At 50.7% G+C, this 26,737-nt stretch overlaps 2 protein-coding genes across 24 annotated transcripts in view; one reads left to right on the top strand and one right to left on the bottom strand.

The window, feature by feature from the left end:
* Positions 1-2,260: 2,260 nt before the first annotated feature.
* STOML1 (stomatin like 1) lies at positions 2,261-17,056 on the bottom strand. Of its 8 annotated transcripts, none has more exons than XM_074392684.1 (7): positions 17,034-17,056; positions 11,740-11,846; positions 10,198-10,347; positions 9,747-9,950; positions 6,485-6,680; positions 5,565-5,777; positions 2,261-5,040 (listed from the first exon to the last, which is right to left on the bottom strand). In XM_074392684.1, the coding sequence occupies exons 3-7, from the start codon at positions 10,324-10,326 to the stop codon at positions 4,847-4,849; spliced, it is 936 nt and encodes a 311-aa protein (XP_074248785.1). In that variant the 5' UTR covers positions 10,327-10,347; positions 11,740-11,846; positions 17,034-17,056; the 3' UTR covers positions 2,261-4,846. The 8 variants fall into 8 exon arrangements, with proteins under 8 accessions (XP_074248785.1, XP_010330326.1, XP_010330327.1 ...); XM_010332024.2 differs by lacking the exon at positions 17,034-17,056 and adding an exon at positions 16,153-16,232; XM_010332025.2 differs by lacking the exon at positions 17,034-17,056 and adding an exon at positions 13,460-13,570.
* Positions 16,293-26,737, top strand: part of PML (PML nuclear body scaffold) — a 54,580-nt gene continuing 44,135 nt past the window's right edge. For 14 of the 16 annotated variants that reach the window (XM_074392677.1, XM_010332030.2, XM_074392679.1 and 11 more), the window contains exons 1-2: positions 16,327-16,548; positions 20,742-21,208. In XM_074392677.1, the coding sequence (XP_074248778.1) occupies positions 16,414-16,548; positions 20,742-21,208 (602 nt within the window). In that variant the 5' untranslated portion in view covers positions 16,327-16,413. Of the gene's footprint in view, positions 16,549-16,738; positions 17,006-20,741; positions 21,209-26,737 lie in introns of those variants that run through there. The other 2 variants (XM_039468672.2, XM_074392680.1) reach the window with 2 other exon arrangements.

Below are 26,737 nucleotides of genomic sequence, written 5' to 3'. Positions count from 1 at the left end.
GAAAGGTCAAGGCTGCTTGAGGCTGGAGGTAGTGAGCACTGACTGGGAAGTGAGGTGAGGAACTTTGTGAGTGGATGGGAATGTTCTGTATTTGATTGTAGGGGGTGGTAGTTACTCAGGTGTTCACATTTGTCAAAGCACATCAAACGATATGCTTAATTTTAATTTTTTAATTTATTTATATTTGAGACGGAGTCCCGCTCTGTCACACAGGCTGGAGTGCAATGGCATGATCTCAACTCACTGCAACCTCTGCCTCCTGGGTTCAAGCAATTCTCCTGTCTCAGCCTTCTGAGTAGCTGGGACTACAGGCGTGCGCCACCAAGCCCTGCTAAATTTTGTATTTTTGGTAGAGACGGGGTTTCACCATATTGGTCAGGCTGGTCTCAAACTCCTGACCTCAGGTGATCCATCTGCTTCAGCTTCCCAAAGTTCTGGAATTACAGGCCTGAGCCAGCCAAATGATACCTTTTAAAAGGGTGTTTATCATATGTAAATTATACCTTAAAAATATGTCAATGTTAGGGAAAGACAGAAAACAGGAACGACAAAACCTGACCCTGTTCTTTGCTGGGGCTAGAAATCCAAGTCTTACAAAGCAATGAACAATTGGGCAACAAACAGGCTGGGCTAGGTGGCTTATGCCTGTAATCCTAGCACTTTGTGGGGCAGAGGTGGGATGATCGCTTGAGGCCAGGAGTTAGAGACCAGCTTGAGAAGACGCTAAGACGCTGTCTCTCAAAAAAAAAAAAAAAAAAAAAAAAAAAAAAAAAAAAAAGAGCTAGGTGTGGTGATCGCTTAAGCCTGGGAGGTTGAGGCTGCAGTGAGCCATGATCACTGCACTGCATGCACTCCAGCCTGGGTGACAGAGTGAGACTCTGTCTAAAAAAAAAAAAAAAAAAAAAAAAAAAAAAAAAAAAAAATTGATCAATAAGCACAAAAATTACACTGAAATACAAATTTTTACTTTCCAGAATGTCCAAAAATCTAAAAGTATAATAACACAGTGTATTGGCACGTCTATGAGAAAAAAAAAAAAAAAAACACCACTGACGATGGGAGTGTAAATTGGTCTAATCCCCAGAGAGGGTATTTTGGCAATATTTACTAAATTATAAATGCTTTGATCCAGCAATTCCATGTCTAGGATTTTATCTTATAGATAAACTCTGCCACAAATAGCACATGTTAAAGATTATTCATTGCAAAAGTGTTTAAAATAGCAAAACACAAGAAATAATCTAAATGTCTATCAGTCCAGGACAGGTTGAATAAATTAAGATGCATCCATACTGTGGAATCCTATGTACCTACAAGAAAGAACAGCGAAAGGCTGCCTCTGGTAGCCGGGAAAGATCCTGAATGGGTGATGTTAAGGGGAAAAAGCAACATTGTGTTTCTATGTTGCCATTTGTATAACAACAGGAAAAACAAAAACCCAGAGGATATATAGGTGGATTTTCTTGTATATGTTAAAAAAGCAAAACAAAACAAATCTCCTGGAAGAATTATGGAGAAACTAGTCACAGGGGGTGGGGGAAGGCATGGGAAATATGTATGGAAGGACAATTTTCATAATATGCTTTCTTATCTTTTTAAATATTCAGCCAATCAAATTTTAAATACTGGCTGGGTACAGTGGCTCACACCTGTAATCCCAGCACTTTGGGAGGCTGTGGTGGGAGGATCCTGTGAGCCTGGGAGTTCAAGATCAGCCTGCACAGCAAGGGGAAACACCCTCATCTCTATAAAAGAGATTTTACAAATTAGCCGGTTGTGGTGGCACACACCTGTGGTCCCAGCTACTTGGGAAGCTGAGGCAGGAGGATTGCTTGAACCTCAGAGTTCGAGGCTGCAGTGAGCTATGATCATGCCACTGCACTCCAGCCTGGGTGATAGACCAAGACTGTCTCAAAATAAATTTTTTTTAATAGTTAAAAATAAGGCCAGATATCATGCCTCATGCATATAATCCCAGCACTTTGGGAAGGCCTAGGCAGGCAGATCACTTGAGGTCAGGAGTTCCAGACCAGCCTGGCCAACATGGCGAAATCCCATCTCTACTAAAAATACAAAAAATTAGCCATGTGTGGTGGTGTGTGCTTGTCATCCCAGCTACTCAGGTGTCTGAGGCAGGAAAATTGCTTGAACCCGGGAGGTGGAGGTTGCAGTGAGCTGAGATCATGCCACTGCACTCCAACCTAGGTGACAGAGTAAGACTCATCTCAAAAATAAAAAAAAAACATACTTTCAAATAACATCAGAATAACACATTGTATATTTATATTAACCAGCATACTATAAATATTACCATTATGCACCAGGTTATCTTGAAAAAACATAATACATAATAGTCCAGTATCAGGACATATTTGGCACACAGTAATGGTTACTATTTCTATACACGGCCCCCCAAATGGCCCGCACACAACCTGTCTCGTACTCCCGGTTCTAGTTCCCGGAAGCCCAGTTGCCTGGCTGCCCCTTCCAGCTGTGCCCTTGCAGCGACTTCCCCTCTGCTGAATGATTTTCCCCATCTTTTCTCATTGTCCACCTAGCTGGTAGCTGGAGTGTGGGTGATGTCCCCTCCTCAGGGAAGCCTTCTCTGATTGACACACACCCTCCTCCTCCCTCCTCACACCGACCCTTTAGGTGGCCCTTGTCCTCCCTCCCCTGTGGACTGCAAGGCCTGCTAAGTCCCTCCGTAGCCCAGGGGCCATAGCCCGTGGGCCCCCGTTTCTGGAGTGCTGGCCAAGGATTAATGGCTGGGGCAGGCCTTACTCTCCACCTACAAAGAAAAGTTTCGGTTTTCTCTAAACGTTATGTCGATCTTCCCACGCCCACAAAGGAAAGATGAGCTTGGGTTTCCCCTAAGTTGTGATCTTATTTTTCCTGTCTCCCCTTCCCCCCAGCCCCAACCCAGCCAAGGGGCAGTGTCAGCTTTCATTGTGAAGCTGCCTGGGGTCTTCTGGGCAGCCCTTCACACAGTGTAACAGCGATGGAAGGAATCCACAGATGAACGCTGATGTGGGAAGCTCCCAGTCCAGCAGGGAAGGCGACGTATAGTCAAGGAGCAGGAACGCACAGTGCAGAACGGGTGCAGAGAGCTGGTCAAGGGCATAGAGGACAGGTATCATTGGGTCTCAAAGGGTGGCTGCAGGGACTGGAAGGCAGGCTTTGGAACGTATAGACTCAGCTAGAAAGCCCTGCGGGGGCCCAAGAGAGGCCTCCGAGAGGGCAAGGGGGAAGCGGCAGGGGCAGCAGGCTGCGACTCTAGGAAGGGGCCCTGGAAACCCGCCCCTCAATGGCCATGGCAGTGACAGAGGAGTCTGTGCTGGGCTTTAGGGAGGTGCCTCAGGCAAGGTGGAGGACGTCTAGGATGAGGGACAAGGCAGTGTCTGGCAAAGGCAGGGGCAGAGAGCAAATAAGACAAAGCCAGGCACCCAGGAAGGGGAGAGACCCCTGCGGGGAGAGGGAAGATGCGGTGCCAGAGGACAGGCTGGGGGCTGCTCTTAAGGGAAGGCTCTGTTTTTATGGTTTTGTTTTTCCCAGAAGCCTCTCCAGGGAGTAAGATTCCTTTCTTAGGACTGGAGAAGTCAGATGTCCCCTTCTCTGGGGCCGGGGTTTTGGGCTGGAGTACTGGAGCAGAAAGCAGGGCTGGCCTGGGCCTGGGGCCAGGCCTCAATGACTGTTTCCTTCCTGTTATTCAGTGGAGAAGCAGCGACAGAGTGTACTAGGAAGGGCAGCTGGCAGTGGCCCCAACTCCTCTTGAATGAGACATGCGCCCCCCCAACCTGACCCTCAGTGTTTGCAGGACCAGTTCTGGCACACTCATGCCTTCCTGTCCTGCTGAACCCGTACTCCACTACAAAGAGGGACAGAGAACTCCCCACCCAGACCCACCCCTGCTTGCAGGGACTTTGAGACACTCAGGAGGAAGAACTTCAAATATTGTGAGGGTCTGTGTCAGCCACCAGGATGTCGATCCCTGCCTGGGCTGGAAGCAGGGACCCTGTGGACCCTCCTAGGCCACCTCATGCTCCCAGGACCCCCACTTGGCTTCTCTTCTATACATTGTAAACACCACATTTATTTGTCTGAGGCTTGCAAACCTCTGGTAAGAAGCACAGAATGCAGGGCTCTCCTTCATGCTGCCCTGGACCCCAGCTCACCAGGCATGCAGGATGGAGCTGGCCTATGAGTCAGACGTCTTTGGGAGCAGTGGCAGGGGAACAGCAGGCTCTTCTCCTTCCTGTGCCCGCTCCCACCAGTCTGGGCCTGGACTGCAGCCAGGAAGGTGGGCCGGCCAGGATCCCCAGATAACTCCACCGCAGTGACCTCTTCTTGGAGACTGCCTTCCCTCCTGTTCCCCTCCCTCTCCAACTCCCCCAGAGCTTAGAGCCTGGGCCACGTGCTTGATCCCTCACACAAGGACCAGACCAGCTGCTGTCAGGCTGTTTCTGTGTGTCCTGCCTCTCCAGTCAGGGAGCTGGCAGGGCAGGGCAGGGCAGGGCAGGGCAGGGCAGGGCAGGGCGGTCTGGCTCTCCTCCTGGCATCACACCGTGCACCCAGCTCAGGGCTGGGCACTCAGCCGGGGACCAGGATGGGCAAAGGCTTGTCCAGAGAACCACTGTAGGGCAGACGTGCAGGGCAGCAGGACTCAGCCTCCCCCAGCCTCCAGCCTCCCCCAGCCTCCAGCTTCTCCCAGCCTCCATCCCTGTGCTCTTGGCTGGGCCTGAAACTTGTGAGGGCCTCAACTCTCCGTGGTCCAGATGAACATCTCCAAGATGCCCCTCGGGCTTGGTGCCAGGCTTGGGACTGGGCTATGGAAAGTCAGCCAAGGCTGCTACTTCAGGGCCCTGAGCACAGCCTCCAGCTTCATGGCCACGGCCAGGTCGCCCGTCACCTTCAGCCGTCCACTCATGTAGGCCCCCAGGGGCCGCAGCTCCCTGCACAGCAGGGCTTGTAGGTCTGCCTCAGCCAACTCCACCACCACATCAGGGATGCCATCGGGCACCCCGTGTCCCACCCTTCCTCGTCCTGTGGGGGAAAAGAAAGCCAAGTGTCAGTAGGGGGACGGGGGAGCATGAAGGAGAGCTATTGGGGGAGAGAGGGGCTGGCATTTCCCATTGGGAGGAGTGTACTGGTCAAGAGTTCAGGTTCTAATACTCTGAGTTTGAGTCTTACTGGCTGTGCAAACTCCTGGAACCTCAGTTTCCAAATCTGTGATAATGCTGATCCCTTTAGAGATGCTGAAATTCCTATAACATAGGCTCATGGTGAGAAGAAGGTGAGGTGATGCCTGGCTTAGGGCCTGGCAGGCAGCACCTGTAACATGGGCAGGCTTCTTGGTGTTGGAAGCCTGGCTGCGTTGTCCTGCAGATGGCAGGGAGACCAGGACACAGACAGTCACTGCCTGGAAATGGTGTCAGAGCCCCTGCCTGCCATGGGTTCACCCCAAATGATTGGCAGGAGCAGGGGACAGTCTACAGAGCACCATGGGGGTGGGTAACAAGCAACCTGGCAACTTGGATGGGAAGGAGGGGCAGGGAGGGCAGCTGCACCTGTAGTGAGGTCTAGGAAGTAGGCGCTCTGGGTGCCGCTGGGCAGGACGACATTGAACTGGTAGCAGGCCCGGACTTGGCTGACCAGGGCCTCAGACAGGAAGGGCTGTAGAGCAGTCAGCAGCCCCTCCACCACAGGCTGCTTCAGACTGGGCCCGGAACCAGCTCGAGGGGCAGGCGGCTCAACTTCACTCACCATCTCCATGGTGTCTGCTGGAGGTGGCCAACAGGGTTGGGGAAGGAGGCAGAGAGGTGGTCATCGCGCTGCCAAGGTCAGGACCACTCACTGCATCCTCCACACCTTTTGTGGAGGTTTCCTCTTACGTTCCCTTCAGGCTTCTGTTCAACGTCCTCCTCTGCTAGAAAGGTGCCCCTGAGCTTTCAGCCTAAACCCCAAGCCCAGTTTCTAAACTACTCCAGACTCAGATACAAAACTATTTTTTTTTTTTTTTGAGATGAAGTCTCACTCTGTCACCCAGGCTAGAGTGCAGTGGTGTGATCTTGGCTCACTGCAACCCCCACTTCCCAGGTTCAAGCAATTCTCCTGCCTCAGCCTCCTGAGTAGCTGGGACTACAGGTGGCTGCCACCATGCCCAGCTAATTTTTGTATCTTTAGTAGAGACAGGGTTTCACCATCTTGGCCAGGCTCATCTCGAACTCCTGACCTTGTGATCCGCCTTCCTTGTCCTCCCAAAGTGCTGGGATTACAGGTGTGAGCCACCGTGCCTCGCATAAAACTGTCCAGCTGCCCTTCTGGTGCTGTCGCCTCCTCCACACTCAGACACCTGGCCTCCTCTCACTGCCCTGGCTGTGGTCAGCGTGAGCTGAACATCTGTGCAGGGTGTGTACTGCACAGAGCTGCTGGGTTAGGGTGCCCCAAGCTGCAAAGTACACCCACCCTCCTCACCAGGGATCCTCACCTGGCCCCGGGGATGGGGTACCTCCTGCCACTGAGTTCATGCCTCCTCCCAGGAAGTGCAGGGCCAGCTGCTGGAGGGCGCTGTCCAGGTTGGGCCCGGCTGGGCTGTCCTGGGGCGGCTGCAGCACGGCCTCCACTGCCAGTTCCACACGGTCCACCTCCAGCCCCCAGGCCCTGGTCACATCGTTGATCTCCAGCTGGAGGACAGTGTGGGGAGAAACGCAATTCATTCAACAAACTCTTCCTGAGTACCTCCTTTGGGCAGACTGTGTGGCCGTGCATGGACATGGAGACACCACACCACCCTTGAGACCTCCCAGCCTGGGAACACAGGCAGAGGGCAATGACCACTCAGCTGTGGTAAGTGCCAAGACAGAAGCAAGGCCCATGGTAAGCCCCCAGCAGAGGAGGGTGGTGCTAGCAGGAGGGGGTCCTCAGGTGGAGGAGGACCCTTACAGGCAACAGGAACAGCATGTGCAAAACCGCAGACAAGAAAACCTGGCATGTTCGTGGAGCTGTGAGGAAGCAGAGTTCCATTTGGTGGGACCCTCGTGTGTTGGCTGGGGGACTGGAGACAGCTGAGGGGTCAGAGGTGGGGTGTTCCTGCTTACTTGGATTTATTCTGAGGCAACGAAGAGCCCCAGAGAGAAGTTTGAGCAGGCAGGTGACAGAGCAGACTTGCTTTCAGGCAAGATCCTCCTGGCTGCTGTGGATGCTGGATTGCAGGGGGCGGAGGGGAAGGACAGAGACCACAGAGGACATCCTTTCAAAATACAGCCAAGAAATGATGCTGAGCGGGTGAAGGCGGAGGGGAGCTAGGAAGCCGAGATCCACTGAGGCAGGCACACCCCTGTCAACTCTACTGAGCCACACCAGGGCACTAGGGAAGTGCGAGCACCAGGTAGGGGGTGCCTAGACATGCAATGATATGAGAGGGGGCGGAAGTGGGAGGAGTCAGGCTCCCTAATGGATGAGTGTGGCCTTCACTAGAGGACACACGGGGGTGGGGAGGGATGGCAACTGTTTTTTTTTTTAAACAAAACTACTGTAAGCTTGAGGTGGGGCAGTCAACTGTCTACTAGGCAGCTGGAGGAATGGCCCAGGGTCCAGGAGCTTCAGGGCTAGGCCAGGGCATTGTGAATAAAGAGCGTCCACAGGCAGCAGACAGCCCAGGCAGATGAGCTCTTCCAGGGAGGTCACAGATGAGAAAAGGCCAGTGATGAAACCCTGGAAACTACAGGGCAGGAGAACAAACGGCAGTAACCAGGGGTGACAGGGAAGGAGGAAATGCAGGGGATTCTGGGGGCTGGGCCTGGGTCCACCATGTCAAACGCTGCCACCAGGTGGTGCAAGGGAAGGGCTGAGAGGTGCGCACTGGGCTGGCATGTGAGAGGCCACTGTGATGTTGGCCAGTGCTGCCGGGGAGCCCAGGAAAGCCTAGATGAAGGATGTGGGGCAGGGATTGGGGGCATGGATGAAAGTATTGCAGAAGAAAAGGGGAGACAGAGAATGGGAGATAGAGGGGCCTGGGGCAAAGGGAGGGCACATTTCTACACAGAAAGGAGAAGTGACAGAGAGAGAGAGTGCATGGAGTGGAGGGAGGGCATCCTGGGAGAGCAGGGGACCCAGAGCACTGTGCAGTGCAGGGATGAGCCTCAGAGACTGGAGGCAGCCAGGCAAGGAGGCAGGAAAGCAGCACAGAGGCAGGGGGGTTTGCAGGGTGAAACTGGAGGAAGCAGAAAGACGCTTATCCTAGAGTCTTCTCCTGAGCGTTAGGAGGCAAGGCCTGCTGCAGAGAGCAACGGGCAGGGGTGGGGGCTGGAGGAGGGCAGGGAAGGCGTGAGGCAGCTGGCTGGGAGCACTGGCGGGGAAAGAGTGGGTGACTGGCTAAGGAGGGTCCAGCAGGTGAGAGGTGGGGACTCTGTAGAAGAAAATCAGGCAAAAAGGGGCATGTGAGCAAGTGTACGCCTCAGTCAGGGCCCGAGGGCAGTGTGCCGGACTCCCTGAGTTCTGTCTCAGCCACAGCCATAGATCTCACTCTACCAGGTGCCCACTCAGTCTGGGAAATGCGCCCTAAATGACTCACATCCTGGTGTGGGACTGACTTCCCCAAACTGCCACTTTCATACCAAAGCCATGTGCAACAAGACCGAGACCAACTTTCTCTTCCTAAAGGTGAATTAACACGGGACATGGTTTGATGAGTCAAAGTTGTTATCCACTTGCTACCTGAGTTGTGTCAGGCCAGACACTGGACTGAGGGGACAGGTGGGATGCAGGCAGGTGGTCTGGCCCTGGCTCAGCTCTGCCCTTGACCGCAGCTCTCAGAGGCAAGTCAAATTATTTGTTAGCCTTAGCTTCCTCCCTCCAAAATCAAACAGTAATACAAACTTGCAACAAAAGTCTGAAGCTCAGACATGCTGGGCCAGACAAAAGGACTCTGTAAACCATAAACTGCTATGCACATGGGAGCTACTGTTAGGATCTCAGATAGCATTTCCTCAGGGGTTTCAGCTCGCTGCCTGCAGTGGGCTCTCCAGGACTGGCATGTATCCCACTCCCCTGCCTATCCTCTAACCTCAATTCCCCAGGGCAAAGCAGAGCCAAGAGGAAGGGGAGAAACGTCACCTATGTGCCGCTATCAGGACACAGGGGAAGGCACAAGCTGAGTGTGACTGCAGGGACGTGGCCTGCATGTGTATTTCTACCCCAACTCAGCAGAAGAGATTTCAGGCAAACTCCAGTACACACATGGAGAAGAGGCAGGAAAGGGATCCAAATGTCCTCATGTGCCTTTGTTCTGTTCCAAACAAGGAAACCCAAATCACAAGAAGGCACATGCTGCAAGGTGAGCACGGAATTCCCCAGCAGGTAACCGGGCTGGGAGGATCCCTGCTCCTCCACCCACCTGCCTGCCCCATGAGTCAGGCCCAGAATGGGAGCTGCTGCAGAGGCCAGCACCATCACGGCAGAGTAGCGAAGGATAAAGCCTCAGCAGTCAGGGGCAGAGCCCCAAGAATTTCTGCCGGGGCCACTTCCTCTTCTCAGGGACATGTTTGCCCAAGATCACTATGGTCTCTGCCCACCTGCCATTCCTCAACTCATAGCCCCACCCAGACACTGGCTCTTCAAAGGTGGTTATACAGTTGGGACATATGGTAAACTGAGGCCCGGAGCAGTCTGATGCTTTGCTCAAAGTGACCCAGCAGGTGGCGCCGGGTCGGTGCCATTGCCCGAGCTCCGTCTTGTGAGGCGTTGCCTACCAGAAGCTGCTCGCTGATCTTGAGCTTCTCCATCTGGATCTCCCGCAGCGGCTTCTTGAGCAGGGCCTTGGTCATGGCGTTCTGTGCCGTCATGCGTGTGGCTGTGTTCAGGTCTTTCACAGTCATCACCGACAGCACCGGGTCCCAGATGCGAAACTGGACATCGGCTCCCACGGACAGCACAGCCCCATCCTTAGAGGCCAGCTGTTGGGGGAGACCATGAGAGAGAGACACTCAAGGGGCTGGGGTGCAGGGAGGTCAGGCCCACGAGGGCCAGCTTGACCCGCATGCTTGGCGGCTAGCTCCTCAAGGGCAAATGGTGTCCCCAAGTATGTAGGATTAGGTGTATGAAGCCAGGATGTCCCACTCCCCTCCATCAATTTTTGGTGGCACCACGAGACATTCTGGACAGGTCCCCGATTCCTCTCAAGGCAGCTGAGAAGCTCCTCACCTTGCAGGGAGGGACGCTGAAGGCTCGAGTCCTCAGATCCACCCTCTGAAAGGAGTCAATGAAGGGCAAGAGCAGCACCATGCCAGGTCCCTGGGGGGTGCGGATCCGGCCCAGGCGGAACACGATCATCCGCTCGTAGGTGGGCACGATCTGTCCACGACGGAAGGGAAAGGGCTGAAAACGGTCAGCCCAGGCCGGCCAATGTCATCTGCCTACGTCCTTCCTCCCTTCGCTCCTCCTCACCCGGGTCACAGTTAGGGATCCCTAGCTCTGTTTTTAGACGAAAGCCCACAGAGGCTAAGTGACTTGCTCAAAAATCACGTAGCCCCTAAGTGAAATTGGGAAGATTTGAATGTAGCTCTGAATAACTCCAAAGGCCATGTGTCTTTTTTTTTTTTTTTTTTTTTTTTTTTGAGACGGAGTTTCGCTCTTGTTACCCAGGCTGGAGTGCAATGGCGCGATCTCGGCTCACCGCAACCTCCGCCTCCTGGGTTCAGGCAATTCTCCTGCCTCAGCCTCCTGAGTAGCTGGGATTACAGGCACGCGCCACCATGCCCAGCTAATTTTTGTATTTTAGTAGAGACCGGGTTTCACTATGTTGACCAGGATGGCTTCGATCCCTTGACCTAGTGATCCACCCGCCTCGGCCTCCCAAAGTGCTGGGATTACAGGCATGAGCCACCGCGCCTGGCTAGGGCCATGTGTCTTAACCACTGCACTGTATTGACTTGATCCTTAGAGAAACTTTTCATGTCTGTGGTCTGAAGCTAAACATGACTCACACCAGCAAACTGTCAGTCCTTGGATTATTTAGGAGAAAAGCCTAGGCTGCCCTAATAACACCCTGAGGCAAAGGACTTTGTGAACTTTAGGTCCCTGGACCTCTTAAAGAAGTAGTGATGTCCAAATTGAGAAATGAAGGCCCAGAGAGGCAAAGCAACCTTCCCAGGGTCACACAGCATTTCTTTCCGTAGCAGTTTTAGAACTAGGATCTAGGGCCATTTAAGGACTCCCTTGCAGACCACACCAAACCCAGAGGCTGTCTAGAGAAGGGGACTGTTGCCTAGGGCCAAAGGGCAAGGCCTCCTTGGGCCTCCCCCTTCCCCACGGCTTTCACGTGTGATGCTGAACTGCAACTCCACAATTCTTCCTTTTCCCACTGCACCACCCCTTGTTGAAAATGAGGCCTGAATTCCTATGATGCATTACCTGCTGGGCTAATAAGTTGGGTGTTTTCATTTCCAAGTTAGTCTAACCCAAAGAGAAGATGATCTGGCAAAGACATCTATGTGCACCTTAAAGCCAGTGTCCAGATGCCAGGACTTAGGAATTTGGAACTTGTTTCTACCCGCTGTTGGCTCCCAGTGTGACTTTAGACAAGCCCAAGCCTTAGTTTCCTCGCCTTAACAATGGGAATTAATGATCCTTGACAAGCCCATTTCACAAAGGGGTAATACTATTTAGGGAAAGGGGGCAGAGGATACGCAAATTTCTCTCTTAGTGTGGCCCAACCACCCTGGGGGCTGACCCAGCCAGCCTTACCTTCAGGGCAAACCAGCCAGAAATGGGGAAGGTGACCAGCAGCAGCAAGAACCCCAGGAAACTGATGAGGCCATGACAGAGGCAGGAGGGCCAGCTCTGGGGTGCATCTGCGGTGAGAGCAAAGGTGGTCAACTGGACCTGCCGGAACAGCTGCAAGTAGAGTGAACGTGGGCAAATGTCCTCACGCGCACCTTCCCTTCCAGAGGCTCCTTCCTTCTCAGGGTTCTCCATTTGGCTCCTTGTCTAATATCCCCATACCTTTGGGCAGGTGTGAGTTAGGGTCTGTTCCCTCCTCCCATTCATCCACACTCATCTGTCCCAAGTCCAACAACCCTCACAAGGCCTTATTCTCTTGCTAGGCAACAGCCATTCAGTCTCAGAATCCAGTCCATGTGATGATGCTCTCCTCACTGGACTGGGGAGGGGTCAATCCTCTTGTTTGATTGACATTGCCTATCCATACCTGGCAAGGAGCCAGGAGCACCTGAGCATCTGTAAACATCCACTGAATGCTGCTGGCAAAACACATTCCTCCTATAGCATCAGCCCCAGAAGTGTGTTTTCCAGGAGTCATGAAGATGCCTCAGCCTACAGGGATAAAGCATGAATGGCTCATCAACAGGAGCCACAGATGAGGAATAAGATTATTTTTTTTTCAATTCCTCACCCTATTTTAATGCCTTAATGACCATTAAAAAAAAAAATGCCCATTTCAATTCAAGCAAATTGTTGGGAGGGGGCGGGGCTAGAAAGGTGAGGTTTATCCAAGCCAATTGTCCTGGCCCCTGGAGAACCAGGAGCAGGGGATGGGAGTGAAGCTGAGACAGCTCCAGAATCTGGGATGAGGTTATCTGCTGCTTTCCTTCTCCCAACCCTGGACAGGAAGCAGTCAAGAGCCTCTCCTCCATTCTTCCAGGAAGCCCTGCCCTCTGGGCTAAGCCCCAGAGCACTGAGGCTCCACTTGGTGCCTGGCTCTGATCCATCAGGCCTCTGAAAAGAGTTCTGAGTAGGGACAGCTGTCAGAACAGGAAGGCCAGGGAGGGATCAAATCCAAGGTTAGGTGGTCAAGCTGAGCAGCATGGGATCTGGCCTTGGGCCAAAGGAGCCACAGAAGACTTTGAGGACAAGACAGAAGCTGGGCAGATCCAACAGGCAGCTGAGGACCTGTCTTTTTGGCCTGCACATCCAGTAGATGTCTAGTTCCCAGGCTTCTAGAGGTGCACCCTAGGGTGAAAATTCTTCCATTTCTGTGCAGCAGGTGCCTTTAGGGTGCTGGTGGCCTCCTCTACCTAGACCTGTTTCTTGTATGCCCAACAGGAAGCTGAAACGTCTTCCCAGGCCTAAAGGGCTGGTAAGAGCCGAGGAGAAGCGCGGGGAGGTGACGTTTTGGAAGATGGGCGCAACGCTGGCTGGCTCTGGGGCCACAGCCCCGTGACCTTCGGGAGGGCGGATCGGCGCTAGCACCTGGCGCCCGATCCAGCCCCGTCTCCACATCTTATCCCTTTCTCAGTCCCCCCACGTAGGGTGCGGCGGCGCCGGGCCGGCCGACTCCACAGAGGCAGAGATTCAGGCCTGGGGATTGCCGGGCGGCCACTCACCCGCCCCCGTCCCCACGCCGCCCCGCTCCGGGGACAAGCAGCCCTTCTGCGAGCCCAGAAAGCCGAAGCTCGACTGCTGGAAACGGTCAAAATCCCCCAGGGGCAGCGCCCGGTACCCAGACCTCCCGAGCATGGCTCTTGACAGGGAACACGCCCCGCTCCTCCGCTCGGCGCCCGCCCTGACCAGCGGGCCCCAGGCGGCCCCGCCCTGCTGGCTGCTGCTTCCGGCTTCCCCCGCGCAGCCAGCGGCGGCGGCGCGGGCGCAGGAGGAGGAGGAGGGCGGCAGGGGCCCGCTCCCGCCGTCGCACGGCGCCCCCTGCGCTGGGAGGACCGAACTGCGGCCGAGGACTAAGGGGTGTGGTCGGCGTTCCCGGGAGCCCGCTGGAGTCACCGCCTCCTTGCCTCTTCTACCCAGCCTTAGAAAAGCTGGAGGGGAAGCTGGGCGCGGTGGCGCATGCCTATAATCCATCAGTCTGGGAGACTCAGGCAGGAAGATCGCTTGAGGCCAGGAATTCAGGACCAGCCTGAGCAATATAGTGAGATCCTATCTCTACTAAACATTTTTTTAAATTAGCCTGGCGTGGTGGTGCCCTGCCTGTGGTCCCAGCTACTTGGGAAGCTGAGACGGGAGGATCGCTTGAGCCCAGGAGTTTGAGGCTGCAGTGAGGTATGATGGCACCACTGCACTGCAGCCGGGGCGAGAGAGCAAGATCTCATCAGGGTTTTCAGGAAGCGAATCTTCTCCAGGATCAAGGACATGCTGTATCAACCTTCTCAGCACTCCTTCTCTCACACTGGAGGCAGGGCATGCCATATCTGGACTTCGGCTTTCTCTGGGACATGGTCTGCAAATTATTCGTCTTTGTGAACCCACTGCCCAGCAAGCAGCACCTGGCATAGAGTCACTGTGACCAAGGTGGACCAGGAAGGCCTGAACTTTGGCACAAAAAGAAAGAAATTTCTCATGCAGACCTGGGGGAGCATGGGGGAGTAAGGAAGAAGGGGATAGCACAGAGCTACATGAGGACAGGGGCCCCAGAGCACCACGAAGGCGAGCCCCGCAGTCCTGCATCCAGAAACACGCAGGCCCCTTGATCCGGGTACCTGGAATTAACTTGCCTCTCCAGGGCTCGAGAAGACCCGAATGCAAATTGCGAATTTACTCTGAGAAGTATTCACTTCCAACAGGACACTGAGCAGTCTGGGAGCAAGCTATCTTCCAAAGCAAGCAAAGAAATGAATAAAGCTTCCCCAGCCCTGCCTCCTCAGCCAACCACCTCGGGCTTCTGCAGCCCGATCCTGCCAGAGCTCACTTCCAGGTCCCTTGTGCAGATGGTAGCCCACCATATTTGGCTTTAATGGACTGGTTCTCTAAAGGCCTGGGAGTACTGACCAAGCTGGAGGGAAGGGCAGGCTCCTGAGGCCTCTTACAGTCCCTGGGAAGTTGGGTCTGTACAGTCCCCCCCAACCCCTGCCCTCCACCCTACAGACTATAAGCTTTGCAAGAGCCAGGCCCTATTACCATCCTTTCTAGTCTATTTCTAAGTTGGAGCAGAGCACAGAATGGGTACACAGGGGCCAGCACAGTGGTTGTGATGATTTAAGTTTGAGGCCAGGGGCAGTGGCCCAGTGAGGTCACCTGGAGCTCTGCTCTTTTCGCCTTACCAGCTGGGAGTCTGGCATGTTTTTCCATTGGTCAAGACCTAGCTGGCTCTCCCTTTGCCCTCTTCATACCTGCTCTCCAGCTCTCCCCCTCCCTCTTGCCCCCACCACCTCAGATCCACCAGCCTTTCCAGCTGTCACTCAAGGCATCCCTGCTCCCTGACCTCCAGTCACTGGCTTCCTAGGGTCTTTGGCTCAAGTCCCTCCTCTGCATCCCACAGCCACTGTCCACAGGCCACTTGCCCCTAGGTTGTCAGAATGACTGTCCCAGCATGCACCGATGATCGTGTTATTCCCTGGTTCGAAATCCCTCACCAACTTCCCATCACTCACCGACCTGGTCCAATCTCCTTAGCTAAGATCTTGTCTCAGCACACTCCTTGGGCATCATTTCTCATGAATTCTCTCTTAAATCTGAAAATGACCAAAACTAGTTCCCAAACAGGTGTTTGTGTTTCAAACTTCCACGCCTTTTGCCAGAGGTATCCTTTCTGTTTCTGTTTATTTTTCTTTTCTTTCTTTCTTTCTTTCTTTTTTTTTTTTTTTTTTTTTTTTTTTTTTTTTTTGTGAGATGGAGTCTCACTCTGTTGCCCAGCTTGGAGTGCAGTGATGCAATCTCAGTTTACTGCAACCTCCACCTCCTGGGCTCCAGCGATTCTCCTGCCTCAGCTTCCCGAGTAGCTGGGACTACAGGCGTGTGCCACCACACTCCACTATTTTTTAATTTTTAGTAGAGACGGAGTTTCTCCATGTTGGCGAGGCTGGTCTCGAACTCGTGACCTCTGGTGATCCGCCTGCCTCAGCCTCCCAAAGTGCTGAGATTACAGGCATGAGCCACCGCACCCGGCCTATCCTTTCTGTTTCAAGTGTCGCCTGTACCCCCCCACCTACAACCCTGAATCCCTGGGGAATTCCCACTGCTTTTTCAGGCCCCAGTTCACGGCTCTCCTTTCCAGAATGTCTCCGTTTGCAGGCCTGCTCTTCCATTACATCTAGGGCTCTTTGAAAGCAGGGGCCGCGCGTGTGACTCAGCTCTGGGCGCCCAGCTCCCAGCAGGAGGTGGCAAGAGGCAGTGCCAGTGTGAACTGATGAACGGATCAAAGCCGGGGGCGACGCTGCCCCCTGCAGCTCCGCCCTGCCTCTCCCGCTTTACCGTAAGTCAGGTGTGGGTCTGCGGCCCCCGAGCCTCTCCCCTCTTCCCGCTCTGGGCGTGTCTTTAAAACCCACCGTCTGCCTCTCAGCCCCTAGAACCGCCCCCAGCTTCTGTCTCACTTCCTCTCCAGAGGCGGGCCCTGAACGGGCACCTCCCCTTTCCGACCGCCCTAGGGGCTCTGCCAACTGGCTCACGTCTCCCTTTCACGTTTCCTCCCGCCCTCCAAGATCGAAACCGAGAATCGAAACTAAGCTGGGGTCCATGCAGCAGGAGCCTGCACCCGCCCGATCTCCGGGGCCCCAGCAGGACCCCGCCCGGCCCCACGCGCCCACCATGCCTCCCCCCGACACCCCCTCTGAAGGCCGCCAGCCCAGCCCCGGCCACAGCCCTGCAGAGGTATTACTGGGTTATGGAATGATGGGGTTAAGCTTTGTTGGTTTGCTGGGATGGGGAGAGGGCGGAAGAGAGAGGTTCTAACGAAGGACTTGGTCAAGTACCCTAGAGAGTGACCCAAAGCGGGAAGACTAGACACAGGGGTCCTGACCGTCTCGGCTGGGGCAGGGAGGGAGGGTAAGACAGTAGAAAAGGGGACCCGGAGGAGTTGGGGGGTCTCGCTGGATTGCGGTTCCCCACTGAGCAGTTGGGCAAGAAGGGTCTGTGGCCTCCGGGACTGGGCCCTGCCGCCCACCATGGAGCCTCGACGCTGCTGCCTCAGGTGCCGGACCACAACTTAGGGTGGATGGAGGCGGTGGCCCTGTTGGCGCAGGTCTGGAGCCAGGGGCATGTCCCATCGCTGCAAAACCAAAACCGACTTCGCAGATCCGAGGGGACACCTGGGGCCCGCGCTGAAGAGGTATCTTTGCCAAGGCCTTCCAGCTTACCTGCTTTCTGCTTACGGAAGCCTCCCGAACCCTTCTCTTGCCAGGCCTTTCCTGCCCACCCCCACCCCCACCCCCAAAGGAACCACTTGGGTTTCTCGATCTGCTGCCTTCCAGGCCCTTTTGCTCCGCTTCATGAAAGCACGGCGGAAACCGTATTACAGCAACTTTTGTTAGCATTATTGCAACTAAGAGTAATATTACTTAGCAATGCTAGCTAACATTTATGAGCACTTCTCATGTGCCAGGTACTTTATTAAGCACTTTGAGTTTGTTTTTTGTTTGTTTTTGTTTTTTGAGACGGAGTCCCGCACTGTAGCCAGGGCTGGAATGCAATGGGACGACCTCTGCCCACCGCAACCTCCGCCTCCTGGGTTCAAGCAATTCTCCTGCCTCAGCCTCCCAAGTAGCTGGGATTACAGGCACGCACCACCACACCCGGCTAATTTTTTGTATTTTTAGTAGAGAGGGGGCTTCACTATATTGGCCAGACTAGTCTTGAACTCCTGACTTCGTGATCTGCCCGCCTTGGCCTCCCAAGGTGCTGGGATTACATGTGTGAGCCATCACACCCGGGCTGTTTTTGTATTTTAAAAATTGTGGTAAAATATACCTAACGCATAAGTTTCTGTGTATACCATTTCTTTTTTTTTTTTTTTTTTTTTTTTGAGACGGAGTTTCGCTCTTGTTACCCAGGCTGGAGTGCAATGGCACGATCTCGGCTCACCGCAACCTCCGCCTCCTGGGCTCAGGCAATTCTCCTGCCTCAGCCTCCTGAGTAGCTGGGATTACAGGCACGTGCCACCATGCCCAGCTAATTTTTTGTATCTTTAGTAGAGACGGGGTTTCACCATGTTGACCAGGATGGTCTCGATCTCTCGACCTCGTGATCCACCCGCCTCAGCCTCCCAAAGTGCTGGGATTACAGGCTTGAGCCACCGCGCCCGGCTCTGTGTATACCATTTCTAAGTGTACAATTCAGTGGCTATAAGTAGATTTACAATACTGTGTAACCATCACCACCATCTATTTCCAGAACTTTTTCATTATTACAGAAACTCTGTACGCTTTAAACCATAGGGGAAGGGAAAATGGCTTCCCTCCACCCTTCTGGTTTCCTTGGCTGGGCTATAAATGGTCATAAAATAGATTAACAAAGGAAAACCGATATTTAATTACATATGTATACGCAGGAGTCCCAAAAAGTATGAGACTCAAAGAAGGGTCAGATGATTGAAGCCTATATAATATCCTGAGCTACAGAAACGATAGGAGCTTGGAGTTTCTGGGTGGTGGTGATGCAGATAAAAAGATCTTAGATTTGCTGCCTTCCTCCCCATCACCTGTATCTGGCATTTCTCCCCATGCTGTCTCTCCCCAACTCCCCACCCCCGCCACAGACCCCAGTGTGTGATGCTCCCCCTCCCTGTAATCACACTGCCACGTGTGTTCCTATGCAACAATCTTGCATGTTCTTCACATGTACCCCCAGACCCAAAATACAATTTTAAAAAAGTTCTTAGATAATAAAAGGTGTCTGGAGCAACCCTCTTCTAATATAGATCATTTTACTAACGTAGATTTTAAGATGTAAATGTCGCCGGGCGTGGTGGCTCAAGCCTGTAATCCCAGCACTTTGGGAGGCCGAGGCGGGTGGATCACAAGGTCAAGAGATCGAGACCATCCTGGTCAACATGGTGGAACCCCGTCTCTACTAAAAATACAAAAGATTAGCTGGGCATGGTGGCGTGTGCCTGTAATCCCAGCTACTCAGGAGGCTGAGGCAGGAGAATTGCCTGAACCCAGGAGGCGGAGGTTGCAGTGAGCCGAGTTCGCGCCATTGCACTCCAGCCTGGGTAACAAGAGCGAAACTCCGTCTCAAAAAAAAAAAAAAAAAAGTCTTTCTTTTAGACAAAAGGAAAGGTTTTCAGAGGTATTCTTGCATCAGCAAGTTCCTCAGAATAACCAGCTTAAAATATGCCAACAAAGTATATTTCAGGGGTGGCATATCCTGGCCTCCTGCAGTCATATTTTGAAGTGGCGTGTCCTGAGTCCCAGCAAAGCAATGGCTCCTCATTTTCCCCTTCCCTTAGCCCTTGGTAAACTTCTATTCCACCTTCTGTCCCTGTGAATTAACCTATTTTAGATATTTCATGTAAGTGGAATTGTCACCAGTAGAGGGTCTTGACTGCAAGTTGTTCAGGTTCTTGGCGTTTTGAACAAAGAACTGGACAAAATGCACAGCAAAGCAAGGAAAGAATGAAGCAATGAAAGCAGAGATTTATTGAAAATGAAAGTACCCTCCACAGGGTGGGAGCGGCTGAAGCAGGGCTCAAGGGCCCCAGTTGCAGAATCTTCTGGGTTCCAACGACCCCCTAAAGGTTTTCCATTGGCCACTTGGTGTTCACATCATGCAAATGAAGTAGGAGTCCTCAATCAGTCTGACTGGGTTTCTTTCCACAACCAATCAGAGGCTGAAGTGAAGTTACAAAGATTACACTCCTATGCAAATGTCTGATTGCTTGCACAAAGTTTTATGCAACCAGTCAGAGGTACTTTCCATTTTCCACCTGCCCCGCAGGAACGGGGGTGGTTTGCAAAGGGAGTAGCCTCTGGTCCTTTTGTTACGCAGGCATGGAGAGCTGGAGTTTTCCTTTGGATTTAGTAGTTCTAGGAAGTCAGCGGGAATCGGCCTTAGGTTCCTTGCCTCCAGACCCTATTCTCCTGCCTCAGAATCATACAGTATTCGTCCTTTTGTTTCTGGCTTATTTCACTTAGCATAATGTCACTGAGGTCTATCTATATTGTAGCATGTGTCAGAATTCCATTTCTTTTTTTTTTTTTTTTTTCTGAGACGGAGTTTCGCTCTTGTTACCCAGGCTGGAGTGCAATGGCGCGATCTCGGCTCACCGCAACCTCCGCCCCCTGGGTTCAGGCAATTCTCCTGCCTCAGCCTCCTGAGTAGCTGGGATTACAGCACGCGCCACCATGCCCAGCTAACTTTTGTATTTTTTAGTAGAGACGGGGTTTCACCATGTTGACCAGGATGGTCTCGATCTCTTGACCTCGTGATCCGCCCGCCTCGGCCTCCCAAAGTGCTGGGATTACAGGCTTGAGCCACCGCGCCCGGCAGTTCCATTTCTTTTTAATGCTGAATAATATTCCATTATATGTGCAGACCACATTTTGTTTATTTCACCTATTGATGGAGACTTAGATTGTTTCCACATTTTGATTGTTGTGAATAATGTTGCTATGGACGTGGTGCACAAGTATGTGTTTGGGTCTTTGTTTTGTGATCTCTTGGTTTTGCTGGGTCATATGGTTGTTCCATGCTTACCTCTTTGACGAACCCCCAAACTGCGCATGAAGCAATTTACATGACGTTGGTACTTAGTGTATCTGCCTTCCAAACTGAATTCCTTGAAGGCAGAATGTATCGTACACCTCTTCTTGTACCTCAGGGCCTGATACTGTGTCTGATGAGAAGTAGATGCTCAATAAATGGTGCAGTGAGAGCTGGATGGCCTGAGTAAATGGGAGGAGCGCTGGGGTGCTGATAAGCCAGGGTTTTGCATCATCCCATGACTGGCTGGAATGGAATATGAGGTCCTACTCCAGGCTCCAGCTGTAAAGTAGGGTGGTTGGCCGGCGGGTGGGGGCGGGCTCCTGGGACTTCTCCAGGCCTCACCTGACTCTCTGGTCCCCCAGCAAAGCACGGAGGAGGAGTTCCGGTTTCTGCGCTGCCAGAAATGCCAGGCGGAAGCCAAGTGCCCGAAGCTGCTGCCTTGCCTGCACACGCTGTGCTCGGGATGCCTGGAGGCGTCGGGCATGCAGTGCCCTATCTGCCAGGCGCCCTGGCCCCCGGGTGCAGACACGCCCGCGCTAGATAACGTCTTTTTCGAGAGTCTGCAGCGGCGCCTATCGGTGTACCGGCAGATCGTGGACGCACAGGCTGTGTGCACCCGCTGCAAAGAGTCGGCCGATTTCTGGTGCTTTGAGTGCGAGCAGCTGCTCTGTGCCAAGTGCTTCGAGGCACACCAGTGGTTCCTCAAGCACGAGGCCCGGCCCCTGGCAGAGCTGCGCAACCAGTCGGTGCGTGAGTTCCTGGACGGCACCCGCAAGACCAACAACATCTTCTGCTCTAACCCCAACCACCGCACCCCTGCGCTGACCAGGTGAGTGGGCCGGCACAGGGTCGGGTGGTGCAACCGAGTGGGAGGTAGAGGGCGAGAGGAACAAAGATCCAAAGAATCACATAGGTGAGGACAAGGAGCTTCTGGGGCCTTGCAGCTCAACATGTGGTCTGTAGATATGCAGCGTCCGTGGTGATGACCGCAATTTACGTTGCCAGTCCTCACGCATAGTTAAGTTTCCAATTTCCTCCTGTAATAAATAGTAAGTTTCCAATTTCCTCCTGTAATAAATAATGCTGCAGAATCATCTTTGCATCTTTATCCAGTAATTTCTTTAGGATAAATTTTTAGAAGTGCCACTGCTGGATGTAGGGGGATGGAAATTGTACATTTGCTACATGTTACCAAAATGCCCTTTAGAAAGTGGAGTGGCATTTTCCATGAGCCCTGACAGGGAATCTCAGTAAGGCTGGATTCTGGGATCAAAGGCAGGTAGTTAGTTTTTGTCTGAAAAGTTGAAACCATTAACACCAGGCCGTCCTGTCTGAGAATGTCTGTATGGGGAAAAAAAAAAAAAATCACATCCAGTTGTAATTATTTTTATTAAGCATATTTGAATTCAGTTTCAATTTTTTAATAGGTAATACATTTGTACAGTTCACAAACAAAATTTGTAAAAGGAGAGAGAGAGAGAGACAGAGACAGACAGCAGCCCTTCTGTCCAGCCCCATCTGTCTAATTTCCACTATTTCTCCCTCTTCCCATCCACAAGTAGCTATTGTGACTAGTTTTGAATGTTTCTTCTGAGTTTCTTTACGAATATATAGGCAGGTAGGAGCAGTCTGATCAGGTCTTATTTTACCTCTTTTAGCCAAAAAGGGAGCATAACTATGTGAACTTTTGACCATCACAAATAGGTTGTTTATAGAAGGCTTCTCGGTGGTTCTTAGGGACCCACTTGCAAAATGAAAGCGTTTTTCCACTGGTTTTTGACAACTCAGAACTACATACGGCTAAACCACATACCTGCTAAAACCAAGTGTGGTTTTGCTTCCTGCTTTAGAATGAAGTTCCCTTGCTATCAGAATAAGCTCTTCCCTCAACAGCTGATATCACCGTGTTTCTTAGCTCCCTGTAAAGGTTGAGTGGCTTTCCACTTGTTTATTAGCCGTTGTGTTTCTTTGCTTGTGAATGGCTTATTTAGGTCCTTTGCCCGTTGTTGTTCCCTTTGAGAAATTCAGGGACTAATTAAGGAATTCAGGAAAAAAATTCCTTGAAGGACAGAAATGTATGCTTTTCTTTCGCCCTTATCATTTATGCAGCTTTAAAACTTTCATATTCATTGGATCTTGATTGAAATTGCAATAAATTAGGGAAAATTGGCTTTATCTCTGGTTGTATCTTCTGGATTAAAAAAAAATTTTTTTTTTTGAGACGGAGTTTCGCTCTTGTTACCCAGGGTGGAGTGCAATGCTGCGATCTCGGCTCACCGCAACCTCCGCCTCCCGGGTTCAGGCAATTCTCCTGCCTCAGCCTCCTGAGTAGCTGGGATTACAGGCACGCGCCACCATGCCCAGCTAATTTTTTGCACCTTTAGTAGAGACGGGGTTTCACCATGTTGATCAGGATGGTCTCGATCTCTTGACCTCGTGATCCACCCGCCTCGGCCTCCCAAAGTGCTGGGATTACAGGCTTGAGCCACCGCGCCCGGCGCAAAAAAAAAAAAATTTTTTTTAATTCTTTGTTGTTGTTTTTGAGATGGTGTTTGCTCCTTTCCTGTCACTCAGACTGGAGTGCAGTGGCGTCATCTCAGCTTACTGCAACTTCCACCTCTCTGGGTCGGAGTGATTTTCCTGCTTCAGCCTCCCAAGTATCTGGGATTACAGGTGAACACCACCATTCCCAGCTAATTTTTTTTGTATTTTTAGTAGAGACGGGCTTTCACCATATTGGTCAGGCTGCTTTCCTGACCTCAGCTGATCTACCTGCCTCGGGCTCCCAAAGTTCTGGGATTACAGGCCTAAGCCACCACGCCCAGCCTTATACTAATTTCTTAATGAATTTGTAAGTTTCATGTTTTGAACATGATAATACAGCCATCCCACAGGATCCATGGGAGATTGGTTCAAATTCATGGATGCTCAAGTCTCTGTTATAAAATGGCATAGTATTTGTCTATAACCTCTGTACATCCTGCCGTATACTTTTATTTTTCATTTTATTTTCATTTTCTGAGATAGGGTCTTGCTCTATCACCCTGGTTGGAGTACAGTGCTGCACTCACTGCAGCCTCAGTTTCCTGGGTTCAAACAATCCTCCCACCTCAGCCTCCAGAGCATATGAGACTACAGTCATGCACCACCACACTCAGCTAATTTTTAAATTTTTTGTGGAGACAGGGTTTCGCCACATTGCCCAGGCTGATCTCGAGAACTCTTGGGCGCAAGTGACCCTCCCACAGAGGCCTCTCAAAGTGCTAGGATGACAGGCGTAGCCACTGTACCCAGCCCCTCCTGTATACTTTAAATCATGTCTAGATTACCTATAATGCCTAATACAACGTAAATGTTATATAAAGAGTTGTTTTACTATATTTTTGAATTTTTTTTATTGTGGTACTTTTTTTTTCTCCTGAATATTTTCTATCCAAGATTTGTTGAATCTTGGATCAAAACATTACATTATACCATGCATAATATACAGATACTGAGGGCTAATTCACTGTTGTTATTTCCTTTGAAAAATTGTTTAGCATGTAATATATGCTAAACATATACATATAAATTATTTAGCATAGTGGCTGGCATGTTTTAAATATTCAGTAAATGTTAAAGTTCTATTATAATTTCTCTGCTCTAAAACAGTTTGAAGAATATAAGAAATTCAGGCTTATAAAAGTTTTTTGGAAAACCAACTGGGAACTGGTGACTTTTTTGTAGTAGATTTTTGAGACTCTTTCCCATTTTTGCCATGGCATTAATCTATTCTGTTTTGGCTCTTGCGTGAGAATTTTGGAAAATTTTCCAGTTTATCCTGGGTTATCTTTCATAATTTAAAAATCTCTGTGCCTGTAACTCTACCCTTTTTTATTTCCGATGTTGTATATTTGTGGTGTGGTGGTCTTTTCAAAGTACTGTGCTTTTAGTCTTTCCTTAGAATGCTGACTGATTTTAACGTTTTCTTCTTTCTGTTTGATCATTTTACTTTTGTCATTTTCTTTCTTCTAACTTTTGACATTACTGTATTCATTTTCTAGCGTCTTGAACTTTAATTCATTTATTTGCAATCTTTATTGTTTAGTAATAATAACTTTTTTTTTTTTTTTTTTTTGAAACGGAGTCTTGCTCTGTCGCCAGGCTGGAGTGCAGTGGTGCAATCTCGACTCACTACAAACTCCGCCTTCTGTGTTCACGTGACTCTTCTGCCTCAGCCTCCTGAGTAGCTGGGACCACAGAACAGCGCCACCATGCCTGGCTAATTTTTTAATTTTAGTAGAGACAGGGTTTCACCATGTTGGCCAGGATGGTCTCATCTCTTGACCTTATGATCTGCCTGCCTCGGCCTCCCAAAGTGCTAGGATTATAGGTGTGAGCCACTGTGCCTGGCCATAACTTTTTTTTTTTTTTTTTTAAAAAGAGTCTCTCTCTGTTGCCCTGGCTGGAGTGCAGTGGTATGATCTTGGCTCACTGCAACCTCTGCCTCCTGGGTTCAAGTGATTCTCCTGCTTCACCCTCCCCAGTAGCTGAGACCACAGGTGCCCACCACCACGCCTGGCTAATTTTTGTATTTTTAGTAGAGATGGGGTTTCACCATGTTGACCAGGCTGATCTCGAACTCCTGGCTTCAAGCGATCCACCCACCTCAGCCTCCCAAAGTTTTGGGATTACAGGCATGAGCCATAGCGCCCAGCCTAATAGTAACTTTTTGAAGGCATAAGTTCTCTGTATATGGCTTTGGCTGTATGCTATAATTTTTGTAACTTTATTAGTGTTCTCACAGTCAATCATTTCTCAAATATCATTTCAGCCTTTTTTTTTAAAATGTTCTCTTAAAGTTGGGAGTTTGAGACCAGCCTGGGCGACATAGCAAGACCTCATCTTTACAAAAAATAAAAAAAAAATTAGCCAGGCATGGTTTTAGTCCTAGTTATTCAGGAGGTTGAGGCAGGAGGGCTGCTTGAACCTCAGAGTTTGAGCCTGCAGTGAGCTGTGATGGTGCCGCTGCATTCCAACCTGTGCACCAGAGCCAGACCCTGACTCAAAAAAGAAATTTTTTTTTCCTCTTGAAAAATTTTAGAGAAGAGTGTTCTCTAAAAATTTCAAGTGGTTTGTAATGTTTGGTTTCTTGCTCTGTCTTTGGGTCGGAAAGTGATGGTGCAGTTTCATAGTTGTTGCTAATTTCTGCACTATGGCCAGTTTATACAGTCTGTACAAGTTCTACATCTAAGACTATATTGAGATTTTCTTAGTGGCCTAGGATATTCCTTGGACTCACATATTCCTAGCAATAATCCTTAGAGTTGAAAAATTATATTTGTTGTACTTGTACAGTATACACATATATATACATACACAAATATATGTATATAATGTATATATGCATATATTTATACGTATATATCCATATATATGTAAGTTCCAGTGCGTGTGTGTGTGTGTATGTATCTCCACCCTATTGAAACTTTCTACCTTTCTTTCCTTCCATTCTGTTTCGCCAGTTCTCTAAATGATAATAATAGAGAGGTAACTTCCCCATTAAAACAGGTAAATAGGCCGGATGTGGTGGCTCTCATCTGTAATCCCAACACTTTGGGAGGCCAAGGCCAGTGGATTACTTGAGCCCAGGAGTTTGAGGCCAGCCTGGGCAATATGGCAAAACCCTGTCTCTACAAAGATTAGCTGGGCACAGTGGCACATGCCTTTATCCCTAGCTATTCAGGAGGTGGAGGTGTTCCTCGGGAAGGGTCACCTGAGCCTGGCAGTTCAAGGATGCAGTGAGCCATGATCACGCCACTGCACTCCAGCCTGGGTGACTGAATGAAAACTCTGTCTTTAAAAAAAAAAGTGTCTGTGCGCACGCGCACGCGCACACACACACACTACCACAAAGAGTAGAATATGAATATAACTATTCTTCCAGAGAAAATAAAACATTTAGCATACTTTTTCTTCTCTATTCCCTCTCACTTTCAGATTTAGTTGAAATAATGTGAACTTTTAGTTCCAGATTACTACCAACCTTTTGATGTTTTTCTCTGTTGTAAAAATCCTTTCTGAATAGGTATGAAGCTTTATGGCCATATTACAAGCCATTTATTAGCCATACCTTAGACTTTAATTGGTTTTATTGCTCATGATAATTTTTCCTATAACTTTTCTTCTCCTTTCTTGAATCATTTAAGGTGATTAGTTTTCTATTTGGCAGGAATACTCCATCAAGTAATTTTAAAAAAATATTTCAGAGTTTACTTTCTGAGACCTTAAGTGTCTTAACTTGTATGTCCTTCCTTTGCTGTTACATATGAGGGAAAGTTTAGCTAGATGTAAAATTCTGAGGTCACAATCACGGTGT

Source organism: Saimiri boliviensis, chromosome 2 (assembly GCF_048565385.1).
Source record: "Saimiri boliviensis isolate mSaiBol1 chromosome 2, mSaiBol1.pri, whole genome shotgun sequence".
Classification (NCBI taxonomy): domain Eukaryota; kingdom Metazoa; phylum Chordata; class Mammalia; order Primates; family Cebidae; genus Saimiri; species Saimiri boliviensis.
Note: the sequence above shows the minus strand (reverse complement) of the source record. Positions and strands in the feature narration are given on the sequence as shown.

Coding starts and splice junctions, on each gene's coding strand:
- STOML1 (XM_010332021.3), bottom strand. CDS start 13,470: ATGCTCGGGAGGTCTGGGTACCGGGCGCTGCCCCTGGGGGATTTTGAC. Junction 11,847..13,337: donor CGGCGTGGGGACGGGGGCGG/GTGAGTGGCCGC, acceptor CTCTCACCGCAG/ATGCACCCCAGAGCTGGCCC. Junction 10,348..11,739: donor CTGGCTGGTTTGCCCTGAAG/GTAAGGCTGGCT, acceptor CGTCGTGGACAG/ATCGTGCCCACCTACGAGCG.